This window comes from Anabas testudineus, chromosome 18 (genome assembly GCF_900324465.2).
Source record: "Anabas testudineus chromosome 18, fAnaTes1.2, whole genome shotgun sequence".
NCBI classification, from domain to species: Eukaryota; Metazoa; Chordata; class Actinopteri; order Anabantiformes; family Anabantidae; genus Anabas; species Anabas testudineus.
Genome location: NC_046627.1, coordinates 16390307 through 16417461, shown reverse-complemented (window position 1 = coordinate 16417461; position 27155 = coordinate 16390307). Strand labels below are relative to the sequence as shown.

General features: G+C 39.3%; 1 protein-coding gene across 1 annotated transcript in view; it reads right to left on the bottom strand.

Moving 5' to 3' along the window:
- The window catches only part of LOC113157683 (phospholipid-transporting ATPase ABCA1-like), a 135803-nt gene that overhangs the window by 41698 nt on the left and 66950 nt on the right, over positions 1 to 27155 (bottom strand). The window contains 8 exon segments of the mRNA XM_026353281.1: positions 562 to 739; positions 4811 to 4980; positions 6379 to 6453; positions 9804 to 9909; positions 10614 to 10708; positions 18983 to 19172; positions 19991 to 20089; positions 23971 to 24098. Coding sequence (XP_026209066.1) covers positions 562 to 739; positions 4811 to 4980; positions 6379 to 6453; positions 9804 to 9909; positions 10614 to 10708; positions 18983 to 19172; positions 19991 to 20089; positions 23971 to 24098 — 1041 coding nt within the window.

Genomic DNA, 27155 nt, shown 5'->3' with positions numbered 1-27155 from the left:
CTTTAATACCCCTATTGTTGATAGAGCATGCATGCTAATACAGAGAGCTTCAGGCAAGAATCATTAGACTAGCTTCTTGGGTACATTTGTCTTCCACTCAGACAGCATTTATCCAGCATAATGATGAGCACCCGGATGCCGTTTTTACCAAAGGTACCTGATAAAATGTTTACTTCCATTATGCCACAGGGAACCTGTCAGTAAGCCTGTTGAACGTAACCAGCGGGGGTAGCCGCTGTCGATAATTACGCCTCAGCCAATACCTGTTGCTCGGGAGAAGCTTTTCCCAGAAGCCAGCGGTGTCAAAGCTACATTATCAATTACAGTGGATGTGTTTTAGCCTTGGGTGAAAAAAATATCTTCAGAATACTAGTATATTTTCACACTAGGGTAAAATGAGGCCTATAGCACTGATGTTGGGATTGAGTGTTGTACATTCTGGCATAAGTCTTCTAATTTTTGCCTAGATTAATTGTCTCAGGTTATAAAAATTAAACTGTACCTCAAGAAGCAGTGACGAATTAGGAGGTGACAGAGAGGCCTGATGAAGCAGGTACTTACCATATCCCAGGCAAAACTGGCCAGCCAGTAGACAGCTGGGTTTACTCCACTGACAAATTGCAGATGCTTGGCTTTGTTCACCCTCTCTTGGATGAGGAAGAGGACAAAGCTGGCAGGGATGAAGGACATGGCAAAGATAACGCAGATGGACACCACCACATCAGTGGAGGTTGTGGCCCTGTGATTGAATAAAGCACAGCAAACAGGAAGTTGACTGCAGAGCTATTAGTGTGTACCTGGACAGTGGAAAAGAAGAAGAAGAAGAAGAAGAAGAAAAAATAAACACAATAGGAGCGGAGATTAAATTTAGTCCTGGAGACATTTGTAAACTCTTTGAGGTGATGAGAACCATTTATTTTGATTCTGAAAACATCATTTCGAATGTGACCCCACAGAAGGAATGCATTTCACGAGAACACAGGTAACTAAATAATAATTGTACTCCTACCCCTGAGTTTCCAATTGTCGAAATATATGAGCCCTTAGCTTAGGGTGCTGTAAGATGCTTTTGAAGAAAATGGCCACATGAATTGCAATATGAGATACCTTTATGGCATACAGCACTTTAACTCAATTGAAATCTAAATTAAATGGTCCCATTCCTTCTGTGAAACTGATTATATTTGTATGGAATACAGCCTCTCTTGATTTTCCATTTCAGTGGGCACTAGTTATTGCTATATACCAAAGCCTTCACATTTACTTCATCTACCAACACTCACAAGGCCCAATATATTAATAACCACCACACTGATGTCTAGGACAATAACAGAAAAGGTTTAAGACTCAACACTGTGCTGTGGGCAAACTATATTCAAGAGTTTGTAACTTTTAAAAAACAAATGACTGAGTGTAAGTGAAGGTTTCTCTGTGGTTTCTAGTTAGCGGGAAATGAGCTGGATGACATTTACACAGTGTTGTAGCAGCATTTGGGGCATTTCCTGTCATGCAATGCATCCACTCTACTTTGCAAATTTTGTTACACCTGCAGAAATAATTAATATAAACAATGCTATTAGTATTGATGTCTTTAGACAGACAGAAAAACACTGGCAATGCTTTTTTTGTGCATAATAAAAAAATAACTTTTAATGATGATCTCCAACAGGTGAAGAAAAGAGAGGAGCAGTAATAAAAAATTTCCCTTCCTCCTCCGAGATGATGACCTTCATTTCACTGTATCTTCATTTATGCCACCCTAGCTTTGAAAATGTCCTTCGTTGTGTCTGCTCAATTAGCGCCGCACAAAATTGTGGTGTATTCTTTTAACCCCCGCTGTTATCCTCACCCTCGGCCACTGATAATCTCTCACATGGCTTCCTACTGCGTAATTAGCATATTAAATAAGTTACCCTGTGTGGCTACATGGCCATATTTATCATCACCAAACAGATGCAATTACAGCGCATAAATATGAAATCATTTACCACAGTGGGTGCCAGCCCACATTTCAAGAGGTTTCAAGGGCCTGAGTGCTCTGGTATGGTGGGGAGATAATGTACTGTAGGGGACAAAACTGTGAATGATCTAACCCTGAATGCTCAAAGCTGGCTAATTGCTGAGAAGAGGAGGACAAGCAATCGGCTAATTAACTAATAATGGAAAGGCAAGAACAATGAGCAGAGGAAGTAAAACTACAGTGCATTTGTTGAGATTTTTTAATGTGAAGAGGTGCGGACTTAAAGTGTATGGAGGCAGCATTCTGGTCGTTATTTGTTTTGTGCAGCAATATGTAGATAACTTGGAGAAACATTTCCATTTTGATAGGAATCAATTATAATTTGATAGTGCTCCCGTATGCGATTTTTTAAATTGGATATTTTTGCAGATACCATGCACAGAAACAATCAGAAAGATGTTAATATGCTCAGCTAAATTACGCATCAAATTCAACAGGGTGGTAAGAAGTGAAGTTTCTGTCAGTTGCCAAAGTGATGTTCCTTATTAATTAAAATATGATACATATGTCTCCACACTGAAACGGTGCCAAAGTCTGACATTTCTGAAAATTATTTTTGTGCCATTGCAGAAGAAGCACAGAGACCTCGCTCGAGTGAAGTGGTAATTGAGATGGGTGTAAGCATAGATTTTCTTTCCACCTGCACACTTCCACAATTTTGTGGCTCATGAAATTAGTTACATTGAAATTGGTTGTGAAGCATACGGGAGGGGAGTGTCACTTCAAATTAAATGGTGGAGTGAAATTTTGGGCCTGGCGAGAGAACAAGTCTTTAGTGATGAATTATTATCGGTGTGAGGGCTCTAGCAATTGTCTCCCCAATACTTTTAAGGAGACGTCAAAGAGAAATACAAATTCAGTTCTAAGGTTGAGCTTTCTTTAAATTTCAGTATGCTTTTAGGTCAGGTCAGGGAGATATTTTCAGGTAGGTAGTAGTGGTAAGCCCTGCAACCTCACAGCTAGAAGAACCCCAGATTTGAATCTGGCCAGCCAGGTGGAGTTTGTATGTTCTCCATGCACCTGTGTGTTTTCATTTGTTGACTTTAAAAAGTCATACGTGAATGGTTGGCTGTATCTATATGTGTCAGCCCTGTGATAAACTGGAGACCTGTCCACGGAGTACCCTGCACCAGCCCACCCATGACCCTTAACAGGAAAAGCAGTTAAGATAATGAATGGGAGATATGTTTAGTTTTGGTGGGAACCGGTGGCTCTAGTTGCCGCTAAAAATATAGTTCACAACTAGACAGGCAGCGTCATAAAGTAGGATGACAGAGAGCAAGACAAGTGGGGATTTTACCTGCATGCATGTAAGCACTTCAAAGCTGCACTGACTAATACTTTTGGGCCACAGAACAAGCTGAAAAAACTATATGTGACATATTATCAAGTACAAAAAACTAAAATAAAGTATGGGCAGGCTGCGAGCTAAAAGAGCTGAGAGGTAATAAATCCTCGTGGGCTTGTCAGTATGAGCAGCACCCTTTACATTACACCATTGTCTGATGACTGGTCATATAAAAATTATTGATAAGGTTTTCGCAGCCCATCTCCATTGTGCTTGGTCATCTGCTCTAGTAGTCTGTTCCCTTTTTCACATTCTTGTCTGCAATGCACTTATTCAACAATGAAGGAGTGTCCAAGCTAATCTGAAGATCATGGTTCATAAATTGTACTTGTCAACCTCTGCACAGAGAGCTAGCGAGGGAAAAAAAAAAAAAGGCTCGCCCTGAATCTACGGTAGGGAGGTCATCGTAATTATCTCCTAACCCTGGCGCAGTCTCCGTCTCTAACTTAGGGCTGTCTTCAGCACCTGATCACTACATAAATACCTGACTGGGGGGAGTGGGCTGCAGCACCGGCAGAATGGGGAATAAAACTGCTACTATATGGTGATTGGTAGCAGCCACTGAACTGCCTTTATAATAGAGTTGTGTTTATGGCACTGTACAGCAATCTACTGCAGTGGGATGTATTCCCACAGCTCTCCATTAAGACTGTTGATTACAGTTTGGTCTCTGTGCGGCCAAAATGCTAAATATTGACAACAGATTATGTGTAAAGAATAAACACCAAAATCACTGTGACATAATCACAAAATAAAACATGGTGCATAGGAGTTATAGCCATCTGGTATGAACCTGTATGTTGTGATTTAGCACGTCATTAATCTCCGACTCTCATGGGGAGCCGCTCTCTTGCTAGCCCTGAGAGAAAGCATGAGGAAAAAAATTGTATATCCTTGTAAGGAGTTCCCATGGGCCCCCAAATCTGTGCATACTCAAACAAGTCTCTCATCTATCTATCTGTCTTACACTTTCTATTGTACTGTCTCTTACTCATCTGTTTTCCCATTTTCTGGGCTTTCTCCACACTTTTCTTTTCTCTGACTCTACAGCTCTCTCCCTCTCACTCTGTCCCATCTCGCTCAGTTTCTCAGTAGTTAGCAGTCTCCATCTGAAAACCAGAAAACGACGAGTCGTGTCTTCTAATGAGGAAACAGCCCTAAATGGGGGTAAAGCTTGCAGATGCAGTTATCTGGAATAATTGCAGAATACAATATGAACAAAATAGAGCATTTCCTCATCGCACGTTCAGATCCTCCATACACTATGCCCTTGTGTTACCCATATAGAGTAGCTTTAAAATACTAGGCCTGTACATGCAGTATGCTGTCAGCACTCTATGTTAACTATCTCGGTTACATTACTAAAGAGCATACATGGAATAACAAGGAATTTCTTTGCACCTTTGCTCCACAACGCTGAAAGAACTACAGTTTTGACTCACAAGGCCATAAAGGACAGCTGCTCCTTGGTGAGGTTGAGGGGGTGATTGGATACAGACATGCCGTACTTGCGTGGATCCTGTCCTGCAGGCAGATTCCCCCTGAGGATGGCATTGTTGGCCACACTGAGGAAGGACGCCATGCCGTGCCACGCCTGGTTGTAGAACCACACCTGCCGAGATAAACATCAGCATTGGCACGAAGTACAACAAGCTTGCTTTACCTGTCTAGAAACTCATATTCTAATTTCTTACCTAGATATTTAGATGTGCACTCTCTTGTTGTTTTTAACACTACTGAGTTGTGACATCCAGATGTTGCACATTCCCACAGACATTTTTAATTATGATTTCTTTTCCTCTTACAATAGCTACAACATAGTTAGAGACGTAATGGATTTATGTCCACTTAGTGCTGAAACATGGTGGCAGCACACTGTACCGCTCTATAAGAATAGGCGACAGACCTTCAACCGTTTAATAGAAGATAAAGACCTGCTATGAATGCCAAATGCTGATGTGGCATGGTAAAAGAAAAGTAAAAGAAAATACATCTTGCACACTTTCTTTTTAATGTAAGTGATTCTCTTATGGCTGCCAGGGTTTAGAATAAAAAGACTGGATGAAAGAGAGTGGGAGTGACAGAGGACTCCCCGCTGATAGTGCAGCGCTAATTAAGAGTGGATAGTGTTTGAGTGTCGGCCTAACATAACACTGCATCACAGAGGAGGATATGGAGAAGCCTGAGCACACACAGAGATGTGCACACACACACACACACATACTTGTGTGTCTCTGGCTCTCCTTCTCTCTGTTCTCATCGTATCTCAGTCACACATAACAAAAAAAATAAAGAATTTTTATTTTTTATTTTTCCCTCATCCTGTACTTTCTGAAGCGTCTGCAGCTAAAATATCATTTGATGCACTCACGTTAAGTGATAATAAAGATCTTGTCAGGCTTGTCAGGCTAATAAATACATGAGGGTGGTAGAAAGTTAGAGAAAAATATGTGGGAAGCCTTTTTCACATTTTACTTTTGGAAGAACTTTAAACGCAAACTTACTCTGGGGATGAGCAAAATTCTAGTCTCAGTATCAGTTATATGTATAATAGTTGAGATATTATTTTTTTTACCAGATATCAATTTAAATAGCAGTCAACTTAAACTGCATACTTGCACTACATTTCAGTTAAGTTAGTTATGTATTGTATGTGTTGTCTGCAACCAGTAAATATATAGGTACTGCATTAACTGACAGAGTCAGTCCATACCCTAACTTTATCGCATTTTATTCCTAACTTAAGGTGTCATTATTACCACATAAGTTACAAGGTTTGAAAAAAGAAAAGCTATCATTATGAATTTAAGTAAACCGCACAAACACAAAGGTGAGTAGATCAGTTTTAGTTTCACTCTCTCCATTTCCTGTTTCTATTTATCGCCAGCACTCCTTCCCAAAAAATTCAAACTGAGCCAGCCTAATTTCACCTCTCCCATCATTAAAACTTCATCTCATTGGCTCTAATCTAACAGTAGTGCAAAGGGGCACAAGGCAATTACTATAATACCTTTACGTTGTCCCGGGTTCCCAGCTTCTTCAGCAGCGTCTCAGACTTCTGCATGATCTGATCGGTCACATTATCCTAATGAAGATGAGGAAACAAGAGAAAAAACTGAGTTGGAGACTTAATTGGATACACTTGGAAAACCACTACTACTCTTTGATATGCAAAACATGAGGCAGATGGAGACAAGGATTAGGATTTCCGGAGAGCATTTTGGGTGTGCTGAACCACTTGCTCAGACTTGTGGGAATAAAATGTGTCCCCTTCTATTTTAGTTACTTTCTCCTCTTCCAATGTTTCTGTTTTATTAAATTGTGTGAAATAATTAAAATCATGAAAAGCGGTTGAGAACATGAAACAAGTAATTCACAAGTAACAGAAATTGCCTAATTACTTACTGTAATGGACCGATCGGATTTGAATACGGACGTCTTCAAGCACTTATAGTGTATAAAGATAGAAATGAAAGTAGCAGTTGTCTTTCAGAAAGTGTCTGCGCAATATTGTTGTGAGGTGAGGAGATGAAAATGGTAGAGAGACAGTAGACTGGACAGGTTGCATTAAAATCTGCTCTACTCCTCTCATGTTTCTTGTGAAATGAGCCTTGGGATGAGAGCTTGAGATGACAGGCATGCGATTTCCGAAGTGCCATGTTGATACCACGCTGTTCAGCCCAGCCATAAGAGTTCTGAGCACATTACACGTGTGATATAAATGCAAATGGACCTCCTGTTGGACTCATCCTTCATTATAGGACCACAGCAGAGGAAAGGAAGGGGAAAAAGAAGGGAGAGTGGATTTGGCAACAGATAGGAGAGGTCAGTGGTAGAAAAGTGTTGGTGACAACTGGGGAGAGAGGTGTGGGGCAGAAAAAATAAGTGGAGAAAAATCAACAGAGACATCCCAAGAATGCAAGTGTGTGCTCAGGTGGAGGGGCTTGTCTGCACTGAAAGAACAAGACTGGAAAGAAACAGAAACAAAAGCTATCTCCAGCCCCCGAGATACTTACCTGAGGACAAGGGACTGAAGAGATCATAGCTGTTCTTACTTTTTCTATCCCACAATCCTTCACTCAGCCAGTTTTACACCCCACTGTGACATCTCAGACATTTGGAAAAGAGAATTTATTCAGGGCATTTTTTTATTTTTTTGCCTTGCCACAGATCCACTGTGCGCTTTTGGCATAACAAAATGTTTACTATCATTTCAGTAACGTGGCATAAATGATCACAGTGTGAAAGAGGAGGGCAAAAAAAAAAAAAAAACACACCCCCATCTATGCTGACAGGAGTATTTGTGTTTCTAACACCCCTCTGTTCCAAGTCATTACCTATTCATATACAGAGTAGAGAACAAGACTCCTGCTCTTGTCCGTAATGCTTCCTGCAGCAAAAGCAAGGAAATCTTTACTGTATTCTGCGTTTTTACTTCACTCCAGTTTGCAATGTGCCAAGTGGTGACTGGCAGCGCCAATAGGCGGCCTTCCTGAGGATTAGTGGTGGCTGAAATGAGATGAGAAGTGGGCCAGCAGCTGCCTCAGTCTAATCCTTGACAAACTCCTCCCCGCTCAAGGACAATGACAAGGCTGGTTTGGCCAGTGAACCTGCTGGTGCCACAGCTAACGACACAGTAATAAAGCCACTCGAGTGTGTGGTGACTTTTTTGGCAAGTATTCCAAAAATGGTCGGTACAGTTCAGCGCTCATATAGTCTGTGTGGCGGCGTGTGTGAGTGAGTGTGTTAAAAACCTGCCAGTAAGAAGCTCATGGTTGGTAAATTAGGGGCTTATTTCTCTGAATAATTTAAATTAAAAAAAGAAAGAAAAAAAAAAAAGCTGTTATTTGAGAGGGTTCCAGAAATATTTCAGGGACTGCACTGACATTAACACCATCTACATAACACACTGTGCCATCTGAGATACATTTCTTGGCTTAATTATACAATTTCCAGCACACAGACTTTCTTGTTCCCATTGTTCCCGTCAGCTCTTGCAACACAGAACCCCATTTCTACCTGCTAGACAGAGGAAATGCAATTACACAGAAATTTCAAAGCCTCCCTTCCAGTTTGCGCAGGTGGTTTAGAGTGCAAAAACACACTGCTTCCTGTTACCGTATCACATCCCAATGCAGCAGAGAGCCAGACATTTCCCAAGGACAGTGTAGCACTTTAATAACACAGAATACAGAGCTGGGACGGCTAATGCCCGGCCATTAGAGTTACATCATCACTGCTGCACGAATTAAAGTCACATTAGTGTTGAGATCTGGGAGACAGAGAAGGGAGCCAGGGTAGGGATGAGACCGGAGACGCCTGAGGGCAAAGCAATGTGCTGATCTCGAAGTAGTTTGAACGTCCAAAATTTGAAATGTTAATGAGACACTGTGTGTATGTACAAGAGAGGCTGAGAAAGAGGAAGAGAGAGGGAGAGAGATACAAGGAGGGGACAAGTGAAGTAGCATGAAGCTCAAGAAACACTGACCTTAAGTGTGAGAATTGAGCCAAGATAGTTGAAGAAGATAAAGCAAAAAAAAAAATAAATGTGTGTGTAAAAAAGGTTTTGGGGACATTTTCTGAGCGTGTGTATGTGTGTGTTCTTTGCTCGGTAAAGTGCCAGCTTCCTCAATTTGTTCAAACAATGCACAGACAATCACAGCCTGTTGCCATGGACACAAAATGGATTTGAAGAATGTGCACCACCTCTGTCCTTTGCTTTCATTCGTGTTTCTGAATCGTTGTAAGATCCAGCAGGGTCTAAATGTCCGCTCCGAGTAACATGACCTGTATCTAGGATAGAAAGTTAACTGAACAAAGAACGCTGTGCTCAAATTAGGAGCGGCACACTGAAGGGATGACAAACAACGGCAGCCTTGACAGCGACAGAGAAGCAGCTTTTGAACCACTGCTTCAGTCAGAAAACTAGTCTAGACATTAAATGGTGGACAAAGAGATAAACCATACATTTATGTTGGATCTAGGATCCATTGTGGGGGTGGGGGGACCAATAATGAATCCATCAAATAGCTGTTGATAACTACAAACTAGAACTAAAATAAAATAAAGTTTGTGCTGTAAAAGTCATTTTTGAGAAACTTTTTTGACTAAAATATTGTTTTGTTTCATTGTAGATGTTAGACTTAACTTCCATGTGGATTCTCACAATGGGACCTGTTTAACACAGTCCTAATTTAGAGTCAGGAAACTGGTGATTTAAGGGATGTGTTTGTGTCCTTGGTTTAATACCTCTGTGCTGTTAATAAACAAATACTAAACTTCAGGGGTCTTTGGAAATGCCTCTGGGCTATTATCCAGGCATACACATCTTTCGACCTTGCACTACAATATACAACTTTTCTTCTCCTGACAGAAATCCAAATAATCTATGACCAAGTTGGACTCTGTGAATCTAATATTTATCCCATACTCTACCTGAAAAGGCCTAAATAGGTTTTTCAGATCTCTGAAAGTAGCTTCGATTGTTGCCTCAGTCACACGGACTTGAGAGTTGACTGCTCCGACAGAGATTCCTCCATACCTGGACAGAAAGAAGAGAATGAGAGAGGCTTAAGCTAAAAGCAAAGCTGCACATAGACACTAGCTACGCATGAAATACAGATGTAACAGAGGAAACGTCACCAAACGTTCCCTTGAAATGAAGAATCAGCCTCATGCGATTTGATAAACCTGGAATGCTTGATGAATTAAAGGAGAGGAACCGCCCACAGAAACACACAGGTCTCCTGATGAAGAATGGGGTCTTCATCTGTGCGCGGTTCTTCTGTTCAAATATTTGCTTGAGCGAACACAACAGCCTACTGAAAAGCACTGATTTCTCTCGCTGACAGTTTGATCTAAATATGTTCATACAGTAAAATGACAGGTTAAGGGAAGCATATCACAGAATGGCCCAGCAGGATTTGTCAAAGCTTGACAACTGCATAACATTTTAAAATGTAGGGATGTGAAGTCGGCAGGGTTTGTCCTTTCACTCATATTACTCTCGGCTGACCTTCAAAAACAAAAAAAGGATGCACCAATACCACAATAGCAGTGCAGATAGTAATTTGGCTCTGTCGGGTCAAAAAAATAAATTGTTGATCTAAGCATCTGAGCAAAGTCACTAGCGTTGGAAGTGCTACCAGATATGCAAATGCACTGTGATATTGTGGCTGTGCTGCAACATATTGAAAAACTCCAGCAGAAAAAGACATTAACAACATTCGCTCTGACATGTATTACCTCGTTTTACCCGAGCGTTCAAAATTCTTGAGCAAGAAGTCTGTCATGTTCCGCCCAGTTAAATCCAGCAATGTGTCTGTTGTGTTCTGGACCCTCTGTAAAGATGAGAACAAGTTCAACATTATTATTTACCATTTTAATTTCGATTCAACTAAGGCTTAAACCTCGACTTGGCTTTTAAATATCCATAATAAAGTGGCTCTTTCTCTTGAATCCTAAGAATTAATTCATGTCCCTGGTTTCTTTTCAAAGACGTAGATTAATGTCAAGCCTTCGGATGTTGTAAATATTTACACTTTAGCCTTGTTTGGGTTCCTAAAAGCTCCTGAGGAAATATATTTGGACCTCAAAAAAGGTTACAAACAAAGGGTTTATCGCAGCTGAAAACAGCTGCTCGTTTCTGCTGAAAACAGCATTCTTGTGAGCAGCAACAGTGAACTTTAACATTAAAGTTGCTGAACCATGAGGCCACAGCAATCGCCTGAAAGATGCTACAATGCTCTGTAGAGAGCATTATACAGTGTGCTATTCAGGCTAAATACGAGTACCTTTATTTTGACTTATAGAAGAATATAGAACACTTTGTTAATACAGTAGTAGTTGTGCATAGTGCAAAATCAAGAGCAGGATGGTTGAACAACAGACAGGCGCAACAGCTCAGCCACCCATAAAATGCAAAATCAACAAAACTTAGGAGCAGGAACATTTAGCAGGTGATACACTCTCTCAAACCTTATCATAATAGTCAATTAAGGCTGGCTATGGGAAGCCTGGCTGAAATCTAGACCCCCACTAAAGCTGCTAAAGCTGTGTCTAATGTCAAAGGACCCTAATTAGATGCCCCTCTGTGGATAAACGGGTACATTCAAACATCCAATTAAGAGAGGGTGTGACACACCACCATGAACACACTCCATGTTGTGCAGACTGATATTTCCCAATACGCACAAACACACCGACATGAGGCTGCTGTAGCCCTGCTTGTTTAGAGCACTAACACCATGTTAATTAGTACCGTGATTCTTGATAAAGTGCAACTGAAATCCCCAACTGTAATACACTTTACCAACACACCCCCTAGATACGCTGGTTATCTACCCTTGTGTACAAGCAAGTTAATGTGGAAGCTTTTAGGTACTTATGGTGTGTTGTTTAACTTTGTGTTTATTCAAAACATAATAATAATAAACAGGAAGTTCTAGTGTCAGGAAACATTTTTTACATCTTCGATTTGGGGTTCGTGATTTAGTATATTTACTGTATAGTTACTACTAAGGCTGTAATGCTACACACACACACACACAAAAAGAAACTTAAACTTAAATTAATAAACACAACAACTGTCACACATACTGTACAGTACTAAACCACTATCTCCAATAACCTTACCACAAACCTATCACACATGATGACATTAAGTTCTCCAATTTCTGTTTTGCCTACTTAAGCCAAATTGAATTAGGTAAACTGCTAAAAACATTTTGGATACATAATTTTCCTAATTAGACCTTTTGCTTTATCCTAGCTGAACCATCAATGTCCTGTTTTGTACTTGCCAAACGGCTTGTCTTTTAAAATAAAGGATACCTGAACTAAAGGGAAAATCCATCAACTGATAAACCTGCTTTGATTTAATGCTATAACACTATTCTAAATCGAATGATGAAAATTATGTTTTAATAAAACTATCTGCGATTCCAAATATTGTATGCAAATATGCCGATACATACGATATGAAATGTACACAGACAACTTATCTTTGTCCGCTCAATTATTCAATCTACAATATCCCATCCCACACTCAAAAATCTGATCTTGCAGTGCAGCATCCAGTTTTGTAACTAAACGTCATACAGTCACTTCACACGCATCCGTATTAAACACAATCTCTCTCGAACCCAAACTCCCATCGGAAACTGGGGTCGAACTTGGGTCTGCAGTTAGAAAAATTGTTGAAAAATGATAATACAAAGCAACCGATTTGATTACCCTTTCACTCTTCTTTAAAGAAGTAGCACCTGTTTCACCAATCCACAGGTTTTACCACTGCATATTAAATATTTTAGGTTAGAGTATACGATTCTAAAAAGTTTGGGGGAAATTTTCCTTTAACTTCTAGTCACTTAATACACATATATTTTTAAATATTCTCTACCACTGGCTCACTAGCAAGGGCAAATGGAAGGTGAAAAGGGGATCTTGTGCCTTGACCCAAGATTAATTTTTCAGACCCAATATTGTTTGTTACTGCTGGGGTCGGGGGAGCTCAAATGTTTTACTGTGCATGGCGGTGCTAGTAGCAGGGGAGATAGGGTATAACAAGAAGGTGGGGAAGAATGAAGAGAGATAAAAAAAAAAAAAAAAGTTGTTAAAAAACAAATAAGAAAGCAGAGGAAGAAGAGTGTGTAGAGGATAGAAACATAAGTTAAAAACCGAAGAAAAGAGCAGTGGAGACAACACAAGAGGGAGAGGAAGAGAACTGGAATCACAAGGCAAAGAACAAACAGAAGGAGAAAGCAGAGGAAGAAGAGAACCCATCTGGCTTATGAATCAGAGATAAGGAGGACAACGGCACAGCAACCTTGGCTTATCTCTGAACAAACATGCTTCTCTTTCGAAAAGCCACAGGAACTTGGAAACAAACAAAACCAAAAATAAGAGATTTAACACTTCACTGTGTGTACAATGAATTTATACCGGAGCATGCAGTCAGTGTGGGTCTAATTATCTTGGCCTTAGTCCATTTCCCCATCAAAAAGACTAAAATGGGAACATTCTGTGATTGTGCAATACCTGGGCCTGCATCTTTTGTTCATTACCCGAGAGCAGCTTCAGTGTGCTTGGCATTCAGCGTATGGCATCGGTTCTCCACCACACAGTGGTAGCTTGATAGCTCGGGATGCAAACAGGGGTGAGGGAAATGTAAACTAAGGAGCACGGTAATCAAATCTGTTGAATGAGCCGACATACTCGAGCACTAAACAGATAAGAGACTGTGCTGTGCTCATATTAATCCTGGCACTGTTTATATCATGCTTTACCTCTAAGGTAAAATTTAAATGTTATCTAGTGCGCGCCGGGAAAAGCAATCTCAGGCAAGCCGAATCTTCTATAATTAAACATTTTGTGTTAAGGTGTGCGGCCACTTGTCCTTTGACATTAAGTTTTGTGAGTGATAATCAGGTTAATTGTGTTTTCCTGTGATGTTTCATGTTTTTTTTTGCATGTGTTAAGTTGTCTAAAGACTTGCAAACTTACATTTAAATTACAACATGATGCTTTGAAAGTGGAATTAACAGGTGGCCTATTGTGTATCTGTGGGCCAAAATAGGGATTTCAGGTGCTGCAGTTCAATCGTGTGAGTACATTTAATATGATCGCATCACAACAATCGCTTTAAACTCCTATCAAACAACACCATTAGGTAAGAGTTGAAGTTGTGTGTTACCAACCAGCAGTTACACACCACAACAAAAAGCTCCAGCTATTCTGACCCACACCATGAGATAGTGAGTTACAGGAGTCCAAACCCAAAGACAGACTTTCATCCCACCTGCCTATGTTCTGTTTGACCACAACAAAGGGAAACCGTTGTCTCATCTACCATTTGGCTTACCTTACAAGACAATGGCCTTTCTGCTTTTGTTCTGGACAATCGACTGCCTTTCGCTGAGAGGGTGGCTTCGGACAGGTCGTTTCACACGAAAATGAATCTGTGGGTGTTGCGAGTCAAAGTGACAAATCAACAGGACCCAGCGGAGAAAGGATTGGGTTTGGCAGTTTGAGCGTAGACTGTCAGGGTTGTGGAGATGAACTTAGCTTTGCTTGTAAATCCGCTCATTGCCAGCAGCTATAAAGAAAAACTCAAGGCTTTCAAACCCCAGGTTTTCAGATTCATTATGGTTTCATTGACCAGCATGAATAAATGATAACTGAAGATACCAATATTGTGTGAGTCCCAGAGATTTTATGTTCTGAATCTAAATAAAGAGACCACATACTTTAGAAGTGTATAAAACAGCTTTGGGATTGTGCTGCATTAAACATTAACGGCTTTCTTTTCTGTATGTCCAACAAAAAGTCTGTTTTTTTTTTCTTAAAACCAATAAACTAAACTGGGCTGGGGTGGTTGTATTTTCCATACAGAAGTTTCTTTTTTCTACACAAACACTAATCCAATGCCGAACTTCACTAGCTGATAGATGAGGCCAAGCAGAGTAATTTGCAAGCAAGCTGTAGTTAGGCCAGTCTCCAAATGATAAAGACATCAATTGCAATACGGTGAATGAGGCAGCTTTATTCTTTTGCACGCGTGACGGCCTATTCATCTATGAAGGTTAAATATCACCAGTGAACAAGAGTCAATACCTCAGAATTGATAATAGGCTTACCATTGCCTACCATTTCCATGGAAACAATGACTTCACACTACCTCCTGTGGTGCTAGATCCATGTTTTTTTTGTTTTTTTTTTTACTCTCTTCTTTAGTTCCTCAAGGGCACATTTGGAGTATGGACAGGATAAAAGATAAAAAAGAAAACTAATGTGAAGCTGGTACAGTTTGTCATGATTAATTCAACAAGGGTGGTCTTCCAGGTCAAAGGGACTACATCTTCACAATGTGCTTGTCTTCTGCAGGTGGTCTCTGCCTTGGACTTGCCACAGTCAACAGGTAAGCAATAATTGCATGCTACTTTTATTTGCAGCAATACCATCATTAGACTTCATGCTGCATATCTGGGCATAACAGCAACATCATTTATGTTTCTGCTCCATGCATTTCAAACTATGTGTTATGATACATTGACTTTCACACATAAGAAAACTAGTCTACCACAATAAAAAAGTATTTTCAATAATACTGATAATCTCAAAATTACACTGTATGTCAGCATCTTTCTCTCAACAACACGCTATCAACATTTCTAATGACTAGTTAAAAAGCTACAGAGTTTGCTAGTTTACTGTGTAACAAAAACAGATTCTTGCCAAACAGTGTTGCATTATGCAGAAAGAAGGTGATGAATATGGTGTCAACAACCTGTGCATTGCACACCATGCAAAGACAAACTGTATATTGTCCTCTTGCAGTGTCCTCTTTTCCTACTTTTAAAGTACATTTTGTCACTGCAGTAGATGACTGTCAATGATTGTCCTGCGTGATAATAACTTAACATCCTCAAGGTTGTTTCCATACAAAAATTAGGGAACCCACTTATTATCATTTTACAGGATCCTAATTGGAACAAAATAAGATGTAGTAAATAAAGGAGGAATGATGCAACACAAAGTAACAAGATGCAGGCAAGAACTGGCAAAGGTCTTTTTTACTGAGGCTAAGTGTACTACAAGCACTAAGCACGGCATGATAAAGCAGAAATCCAAGAAAAAAAGTAGTAGCCATTCATGAAATAAGAGAGAGAAGGATTCAGGCAGAGCAACACCTAAAATGAAAAAAGAGAGAGAGAGAAATGATTTCAAATAAAAGCAGATGGAGAGGTGGGAAAGGACAAAGAAGAAGATAGCAACTCAAGTAGCAACTCAACAAATGAGCGGCTCCTTGGCAGTGCTGTCACGAGCGAGGGCTGAATGTCACAGTAAGGAAAAGGTTACACGGGGCACCTGTCTTGTTTGACTGTCTTAACAATCATCCTATAACATCGTATCTGGACAGCTGCTCCTTTAAAGTGGAAAAGTAGCCCCGGACGGCCTTGTCACAAAAAGGAGCAACACAAGTTCAACGAGGCATTACGAATCCACGGAGAGTGTGAAATAGCACATTACAAAGCGTGGTATATTGTATAGGGATAGTATAGGGGATTGGAAGTAATATAAAGTCCTAGATGAGCCAAGCAGTTTCAAATTGTCCTGCTAGTTGGAAATGACTGACTTTGCAGAGTGCCTTTTTTTATTATTTACTGTTGTCTCGTTTGTCTTTCCAAGGAGACAAAGTATGCCAAATATTGAAGGGAAAAATGCCAAGGTAATTATGTGACAAAATCATTCTAGATATATCTGGATTTGACTGTCTGAATAGTCATTACTGGGCCAAAATATTTCTTTTTAACACATACTCACTTCCTTTAAGGACTGAGGCTGAAAAAAAAAGCTTTGCAACTTCATAATCGCTTTGCATATTGAACTTACAATGACTGTTTAAACTTATATTCATAGTTATAAAAGAGATGAGACTTCTAAAAAGGAGTTTTCAACCACACTGAAGCACAACTTTATAACTGTCTAATATGTAATTAGATTCTCCGACAACTTATCTTCTTTCACTGAGGGCCACATTAAAGAGATATAATAATATTTTGATTCTAGCTCCAACATCCCCAAAAACTCTGAGGAACTTTCATTGCTGTATTTTAATTTTGGATTATTATGTTGAATTAAAATAACATTCCCTCATTAATGGCTAAATGAGGGAAGACCTAATATGGCGACATGATAACATACAGACTGTGATCTATCTTGCAAATGTAAAGGATGCTATTATAATCTGTTTTAATCATACCTTTATCATATTTGTCGTGCAGCAGATGTATTAATTGGTAGAATCAATGCATGGTAAATGTCAGAGAGTGGGTAGTGTAGAAAACCTGTCTGCTCCTGATGCAATTGAGACATAAATGTTCAGTTTCATGAGCAAGTGCTGACAATGACTACTGCAAGCTGTAAAATAAAGCATGATAATTATATTGTGTTTCTCAAAATAAAAAGGTCACTGCTGTGGTTGTTGTTACATATTTTAAATAACAGACATTTGATCGTTGAAATGTATTTGAAAGTCAAATAATACTTAATAACACACTTTTTTAAAAGGTTATGTTACAAAACAGTGGAAGGTGAATGGTTATATGCACAAAACATAGAGACAGGGAATAAAAATCAGCTTTTAATTCATCTTCCATCTGGGATAAATGACCTTAGTTCAATCACCTTTACCCAACTGATGTTTGACTGCTGACTGAAAGTTTATCAAAAAATTCTGTAATATTCAGAAATTCTGCTTCAATATGACAAAGATTTACAAACTACTGCCAAACAGCACAATACTGAAGAGAAAACTACCCAACCTGTGCATTGCATCACATACCACCTGTCTGTACGAACCTGCACAACGTGTAAATCAGCTAACTTGTAAAAGCTATGCTGGTTTGTAGCCAAATCTCAAGTATCACACTTCAGGATGTCCCTGCTGGTTCCCTCTCTCCGTCTGGGGTAAACTAACTCAAACAATTGGCCAAACCTCATAAAACTCCCAGAAGAAAATATTGGCAGATATAGGTGGGGTTAGGAATGAGACATTCAAATTCAAATCTCTTAAAATCCAGCCACATGCCAAATAGCCTGAGTAATCAGACAAAGACATCCCTAATAAAATTACATTAGGGTGGAGATGGTAGCTTCTTAGTCTATTCTCTTCTTCAGCTTTCCCGTTATCATTGGGGGACTGCAAAGCAAATCAGTTAGGTCAAAAGGAGACACTACTTTATCTCGGTCTCATGATTCGTGTGGTCAGCAGGTGGTGGCTTATAGGTAGAGGTCTCTAACTTGGCACATCAATCTCCGCCTGGATCAAGCCTCCTCAGGCCAGGCGTTGCCACATTCACCATATCTGCATTTGACCATGTTTAGTGTATAAGTAATGGTCTAAAAAATTTATATTGACTTTTGGAGGGTGAGATATTCAAGCCTCCCAGCATTTATGATATGAGTAGGTAAGGTGTAAAGTCTATGCTGGTGGATCTGCAAGGACGCTGGTAAAAGATGAAAGGTTGGCATATACCCGAAAGAGCAAAATTACATTATTTTATACATTTTAACTGATTTTTTTAGCAGCTATGGGGGACAAACTGAACCACGAGCAATGGCTAATTCAGTGTATTTTCAGTGGAATCAATTTTGCCTACTTTCATGCGTGCATGCTAGTTCACAAAAGGGAGGCAGCACAAAAGGCTGATTTACATTTTGCAATGCAATGCAAATTCCTAGTTAGTAAGTACCTCTACGTTTTTAAATCAAAATGATGCTGACTGGGACTTTCAGACTGCAATCCAAAAGCTTCCATGATAAGCATTTTTATTGTACTGCTGTGTCACTGATTTATTTTTTATTTAGACTATTCCACAATCTCCCTGCAGTATATCCCTCTGTGTCACACATACAGTAAATGTAGGTATTTGACCAAAACCTCCGTGGTGCAGAGGCAGCCCAGATGCAGTGCCCGGAGTTCACTCTCTTACTCAATAGAGCTTAGACAGTAGATATGGCACAGTAGATATTCAGACTCCTTCGACTCACACGACGGCAACTCCAAATACCACAGTGCCCTCCCACTAAAAAGGAACTATTTTGAGACTGACCTGAGGTGGAGGGAGTCCTCCTGCACCAGGTGGACAGTCAGGTAACATGGTTGTCCGTTCAGGAGTGCTGCACTGGCAGGAAGGTGAAGGGTTAGACATGCTCCAGTTCCCGTTGAGAAAAATGTCTGCGACAGACTGATCGACAGATGGAGTGAACCAATCAGACCCGCTAGAAGAACATGGTAACTTCCTACAGGAAGAAACACAAGGGAAATATTTCAATCTGCACATATGCACTGAATCCTCTTAGTTTAATTACAGCTGTAACTGCAATGTAGCCTAGACGATCCACTAAAGCCTGTTATCAGAATGATGAGATGGAAAAAGCTATTATAGGTCCTATATAACAGAATATTTTATTAATCAACTGAACTTCATTTGCAACATTCATGCACATTCATGCAATTTAAAGTGTTTAACATATGAATAGCAAGCGAATAGAAACTAAATAAAACATAACCACAATAGAGAGATAAAATCAAAAATTATAATGGGACTCTTCAAATCAGCGGTATGCCCTATGAGCTCTCTTTTCACCAGCTCAGTATATACAACATGATCAGTACTGAGCAGATGAAGTACTTATCTTTTTAAAGGACAGTTGAATAACACCTCCAAACTAAAAGATGTGTGTTTGAAGAACTAGCAGCATTTGTGATGCACAAGTATTTCTGAACTATGTGAGCTCCAAGCTAATTAAAAATGTCATTTGACTAAGTTTAAAAATGTATTCAACTCATCAAGATGACATGGATTGTTTGTGAAAAGGTAATTATTAATTGATCGAACTTGTTAAAAACTGGTTTGCAAAACCTTTCTCCTTTGTCACTTGGCTTTTTGTACATTTCATATTATTTCTAAAGGCTGGATTTCTTGGAGCAGGCATTCAGTATATAGCTCCATCTTTGCATATACTACTACACAGGTGTGTGACCGATAGCCATACATATATATTTTGCATTAATACTTGTGCGCTTGTTTGTGTTCTTGTTCACTGGTCATACTTACGGTATAGGATTTCCATCCATGCACCGAGTCCCGAAGCCAGGGTTGTTCACCAAGGTGTCAACCACCTGAGATACTTCCACATTTTCTGGCAAATCATTGCTGCAAATGTTAAACATAATAAATAACAGTAAAACAAACACACCTGTAAATGTTTCAGGGATTTAATTTCACCTCTCACATCATTTTAATCTGACAGATTAAGACTGGGTCTTATGTTCTGATACAATTGCAGACACAAGACAAAATGTAAAAGGAACACCTTGGTGCATGGTTCATCTTGGTAGCATCAACTGGCTTTATGTGAACTGCGCTGTTGCACTGACTGCTTCAAGGAGAGCTTGAATTAGGCTTCCACACAACACAATTACAGAAGAATTACCCATCTACACAATCAACATGGAAATACTTCTTATCATAGTCTTGGTGGCCAATGATCAGCTAGGGTTTGCCTCCGTTCCACTTAGTCACAGAGCCCATCATTATGAATTCTATCTTTAACAGCTGGATGGATTTACACAATGACTTTTGCAGCCTTGATAATATCAAAATGCTTCTTCAAAGTTCTGTGCAGTGTTGAGATGAGGAACACAGAGTGAGCTCTGTGTAATTCTTGACCTCTAATTGTAATTTCAATGGTGTCACATGAGGTAGAATATCAGTCAATTCAATGTAGATGTTAAATCATTTACAAATATTTGCATTCTGACTTTGTATATATTTCACATGGTTATTGGGACAGAATTGTTGTATCTCCCATCAAATTATTTTCAGTAATATCTTTACTTGAGATATTGGATGCAATCCATCATAACTCAATAACAGGTAGTTATGTCAATTAAATTAATTTAACCAAAATTGAGGGAAACGTCATTGAATTTATAAGACCCCTTCCTTTGGCCCAAAGAGAAAACATAAATTCCCAAAACACCACTAACTGTAAAGTTATGTATAACCTCCCTCCATAGCTCTGTCCTAATGTGTATTCTTGGGCGAGCTTGTACTGATATAAACCTGTTCAAGATTCTGTGTACAATATGGGCTCTTCACAGCCTTTCATTGTTATCTGAATGTCCTGTACATATCTAAGCCCTGTGTCTCGGTTAAACAATCTTCCCATTCCAATTTCATTCTCATTACTAACCACACACACTCTGCCCTTTATCTTAAGGGTACTGTGGGAGTTAAAACACAGTCTTTCATAAAGACCATCATGATGGCTTTCTGCCAGCAGTGGCCACAGCACAGCCGACCATTTGGATTAATACAGTGTTCATTGTCTCATTTAGAGGCGTCTCCATGAAAGTCATACGGTCGTTTCCTTGGCCACCAGCGAGTGCAACAGAAGTGGCCCGATTGTAAAAATGGATTATGTGCAGCCATCTGTTTTGCAATTAACAATGGCTGGGTTACCACGTTATTTAAGATAATAAAACTATTGGATGGTTCCAAAATGAAGACTTGCATATACACAGTAACAGTGGAACTAATGAACAGCTCATCTGGTCAAAATGAAACATCGTAGACAGAGAAACTAAAACAATATTAAAGGAAAATCAAGTGCTGTCTATATACAGTAATAAAACAGGGATAACACCCACTGAGAATAGGAAAACCAAAGAATATGATTGTTTTCTTGATCTATTATCTGTTATTTATTTCCAATTTCTAAAATAATATGTATATATATATATATATATATATATATATATATATATATATATATATATATATATATATATTTTTTTTTTTTTTTTTTTTTCACAGCACATTATTCTTTAATGACCAGGGTCCAAATCCCTTTGAATGTTTAAATTAGATCAATCTTTGTCTTTAATGGATCATTGGCATTTATGAGTTATATAGTGCAACAATGCTGCTGAATGGACTTTTGAAAAGGCCCACTAATTTTAATCACGCAGTTATCCCCCACTAGGATGTTTTTAAGAATTCAAGTCAAGTGATTTAGTGACTTTCCAAAGTGAGGGATAGTGTTAGAGCTCTCCCTTTTTTTGAAATATGCAGCGATACATGAGAATAGTTCTACAGAATACGCAGAATAAACAAAAGTGCTGTTCATGTTTCGCAACTTTGGCAGCGACTATGTGACACATAGATACTGCCCATAAGTTCTTGGTTGATAGATAATATAATATGGAATATAACAATACAATACTGGAATGCATAATATAAAATATAAATACATATATATTCAGAGAAAGAATTGTTGATGCTCACTGGGTTGGAAAGGGTTACAATAGACTTTCTAAAGTGTTTTGAGTCCACCAGTCCATTGTCATGTAGATCTTGTACAGAACATTAGACATCATTGTTACCCTTGCCTAGGAGTGGTCGACCAACACAGATGAAACTGAGAGCCAAGGTGTGTAATAGTCAGGGAGGTAACAAATAACGGCAGGGTAATGTCTAGCAAGCTTAAGGACTCTGTTGCAGTGGTTTAAATCAATGTTTATGAAACCACCACGAGAGAAAGCCACTACTCTCCAAAAAGAGCAGGATGATGTGGATAAACCATGTGGACAAAAAGGCTATTAGAAGAATGTTCTGTGGACAAAGAGTGCATCCCTATCTGTGAAACATCAGCTTGCCATTATTGATGGAGCTTGAAGTCTGACTGATACTGTATATTCAGTATACAGTATATACAGAGTGGACCTTGCAGCCAAACAACAACCCTAAACACACAGGTCACTCTACCAAAGAGAAAGAAATTCTGTCCTAGGGCATGAAACAGGCAGTTCATGCAGGTATGTCAATCAATATCCCTGAGTTTCAGGTCACATTCATGCAGAAACGAAGAAGGTTTCAGGGCTCACAAACTTTCAAGAACCACTGTGAGTTGTGTTCTGGGTTTTTGTTGCTAAATGGTAATAACCACAACATGAAGTGGTCGCAAAGGAAGGAATACTTGTGGTAGATGAAGTGACAGCAAACAGACTGGGTTTAAACAATTCAGCACCACGGACAGAAGCAGTCTAGTAACGTGATGTTTTAACATCATGAACAGGGAGAGGCAGAGAAACCGAGAGAATTGGTAATGTTGGAAAAAAAAGAATTGCATTTAAATGTTCCTGTTTTATGAATTTGGCAAAAAAGAGTGTAACAATAAAAATTGTTAGTGTGACGGAAGAGCAAAGGTCTGGGAAGAAAGTAGAGACATTTGGACTCACCGAAAAATCAATGTGTTAAGAACCAACATTTACTGATGAGCTCAAAGTTCAAGTGTAGTGAATAATTTCAAGATTATAGTTTCTCCTTCATACTTGTGTATGTCATGTGTTTCTGTGAATGGATCACTAATAACCATAATTACACCCGCGTCCTCAATGAGCTTCATGTTAAAATGTCTGTTAGCAGCTATATGTAATGTCAAAATGTGAGGGATGACTGGTTCAGTTACAAGTAGCGTAGAAGCACACAAGGTCAAGATCAGATTTGATTCATGCACAAGTTTTATAAAACTTTTGTTATTGGGGTAATGACAGCAGAATCCCTTGTGAGGGGCCACCTGAAAATTACAGTGCACTGAAAAGTAAAGATGCTGAATCAGGTTGGGATTTTGCTGCAATGCAAACTTATGTAATCTGGAAAGTTGCTTCATTGGTACATGGCACATGAATGTTTTTCCTCTTGATATCCTGTCATTGAAATCTGACTTTTGGTTGCATTCTAGTGTTCCTTTGCTGCTGTAACTAACTCAGTTTTGCTTTAGTTTCTGTTTTGATAACAGTAAACATTATTTGTAAAAGGAAATTGTTCCCTCTGGGACTCAGCAATAGTGAATGTCACATACAGAGTTTTTCAAAGTCAGTATGGGCAAAACACTGTTACTACTGAAAATCAGTCAGCAAAAGCGCAGCTATAGCACTTGGAATTTAAATAAAAATTAAAGTTGAATTGGGTTTAAATGTCACATCAATTCCACTAACATAGTATTTTCTGCTGTGTCATCGTGTGGTTACCTGTAAAAGGTGGTTTGAGGTAGACCATACATCCAGGGCTGCAGTTCTAGACTCGGATATTCAGCGAAAGGTGGCACGATAAGTGAGAAGATCAGAGACAGACACACAAAAACAGCAGGCAGGACCACCTAGGAGAATGGTGACACAGTTAGAGTCAAAATACCTCATTAAAGGTTTTTCCCTTACACTGCTCTCCGACATCTGAAAGCCCATTTGAAGTAAAATGTTACAGACATTAATAGAAATGCAAGGAATTTAGCTAAAATCATGGGTATGTTTCAGGGGAGTGACTTTCACAACAGCCTAAATAAATGGCACAGTGCAAAAGGCTACAGCGATGTCCTGAGAAACAGTTTATTCAGAAATACAAGTACTTCTTTAAAGTTTCAAGTTTCACTATGTCACGGAGTCATATATCTGTTGCAGACCTTCTTTAAACACCATGTAACAAATAAAATCATTCTACTGTGTGCATACAAGGTCTGCATAGGTGATACCGATACATGCTTATGAGTATAAGCATGATTGCACAGGCTTCAATCCAAGATCAATTTCATCATTTTCCTGTGCAGGCCCCCCTGTCATTACACGCTACAAAATGACTGAGGCAATAAACAGGAACGCAGGACCACTGCGACAACGCGTTGGCATTAATATGCTCTCCCCTCGACTTGTTTGGGCTCTTCTTCATGCTTTATGCATTTGAATAAACGCTTCCAACGCTGGCAGCATCATGTGGTCACTCAGAAATAATTAGTTTCTTGCTATTCTCTCGCCTTTTGTGTTGCTTTACTTTAAAACCAGACACCGCCGTGCTTTTCCCTATCCTCCTCAACCCCCCCACCACATTCAATCCTCTTTTCTCCATCATGTAATTTTCTTTTCATTACATTGTTAGAGCTGACAAAGAGGTCAGTGTGAAAAATGCAAGATATCTTTAATGTTTAATCACTTGTAAGGGGGAGGTTTGCATACACTTGATTAATTGCAGGGCGTGCAATTTGCCAATTCAAGACGCTACAATTGAGAGTCCTAAATTTACTGCAAGGACCTATGGCCATGGTAATGTGCTTGGAAGAAAGATAAAGCAATGAGACTGAAAAGCTTTATGGCAGCCTGCAATAGGAGTAAGAAAAAAAATATTCTTTTTCTGTTTCTCTCTCCCTTTCTCCTCCTCTCTCTCTGTCTCTCTGTCGAGAGTAATTGCAGGTGACAGCTGGTACTTCTTCCATTGAGAGAGATCCGCAAAAAAACAGAGAGAAGTCATTATGCTCACAAAGCCCAAGCACTCCCATGAACAATGCATGAGTTTATCGCATTCTCAAGTTTAGCAGGGGTTTCAAAGAAGAGGACAGGATTATATGCAAAACAGGTATAAACAACAAAACACGATTAGATGTGTTTTATTTTCGTCAAAGCCAAATGGCTCATTAGATTGAGTTTGTTTCCTCAACAAACATCTCTGTCCATCCAATTTCATGTATGGATAACAGCTTTATTGCTGTACCTGGTGTTAAAGTGGATAATAGGATCACCTTGGACGTTTTTACTGATGTGTTAATGTTGTCTGTTATTATTTATTTTATTTATTCAGACAAAACATAACAAATAGTCAATAAACATACTGTTATCTCCAGTGGAGACATAATATCCCTGCCATAAACCACGCTCAAGCACTACTTTGTTCTTACATATGACAGAAATATTTTGAATTACACAATGTACATCACCTGCATCACAATGTTCCTTAACAGCCAGACAGCTAGCACTTGAAGGGTGCGTGCTGCACTGAGCTTCAGCTCGTTCGCCACAACATGACCAATAACTGCTTCTCCCTGATTCTGACATTGCCAAGACTCGCCTGTCCCCAACTTTCATCCTCATAAATCACTCCCTTTTGTGTTACACGCCATAATTCCTTTTATATTCTCCTAACTGCTTGTATTTGAGGAGATTACCTCACCACACAATCATATCTGCTGACAATGGGAGCTGTTGACATAATGGGGAAAGAAAAAAAAACTTCAGCCAAATGAATATAAAGGGAGAGGTAGGAGACGTGCCCTTGCAGACAATGTGTACCCTTGTATATACACACTCACACACTTATCCTTCTATCCTGCGCCGCGTCCCCACTAAAGAGGGACGTCCAAGATTGACAGTGACTAATGGGGACTGGTGCTGCAGCAAATTACAAGAAGAACCCGTACGCCTCACAAAGGTGAAGCACTGTTCTCTGTCTTGCTCTCTCACACACTCACTCACAGAACAGCGTCAACTGGATGAGCTGCACTTCAGTCATTTTCAGTTATGGGTATTTCAGCAACATGGCAGCTATCGTGTGATATTTACATAAACACTGAATCTGCAAGGGTGGTAGGTGTGTGTGTGTGTGTGTGTGTGTGTGTGTCGACAGGGTTTAAGTCTAAACACAGCTTTTAGAGTAAGTTTTCAAAATTGAATTTGACTTGTTTAAATTATGTCTGATTATTGGTTTTGACTTCTAAAATTATGTTTATGAGGAACAAAATAATGTAGACGTCCACATAATAAGCTACCAGCAGTCTGTCATCTCTGTAATTGTTGTGCAATCACATTTAATACGCGGCTAATGAAAAGACATGATTAGCACACAGTAAAATGAAGGAAAAACAAATCATAGGTGTCACATTGGCTTTCTGGTGCCAATCACACCAATCAGGTGAAACAGATAGTGATGTAGCTGAAGCCAGATAAAACATTTTCATACGGCCTGTCCACAAACGCATGAACAACTCTTCCTCTCTTTGGCCTCAACAAACATGGTTAATGTGCAGATTTGTCCATTTTAGGGTTAAAAAAACTTCTGCTCGTGTTCATCAAAGTTAAAAAAAGCGAAATCTCCTCTTGAGCAGTGATTAAAACATATCTTTAGTGTTGTTGTTTTTTTTTTTTACCATCAGGTTTTCTTTGGTATAACACATGGCATCCTTTGGGAGGTTAAGATGATTACTGAACACGCAGTTTACTGACATCATGTTACATCATTCTTGGTGCTGCGCTTCACATTCCTCCAAATGTTCTCTTTTATTCTGCTTTCAGTGTCAATTTCTTTCCCCACAACTTAAACTCCGTAACTACTGACTCCATCAAGATGGATGACGTGTCTTTATCCCTCCGGGTTTCAAATGAGCTTACTCTGTCAT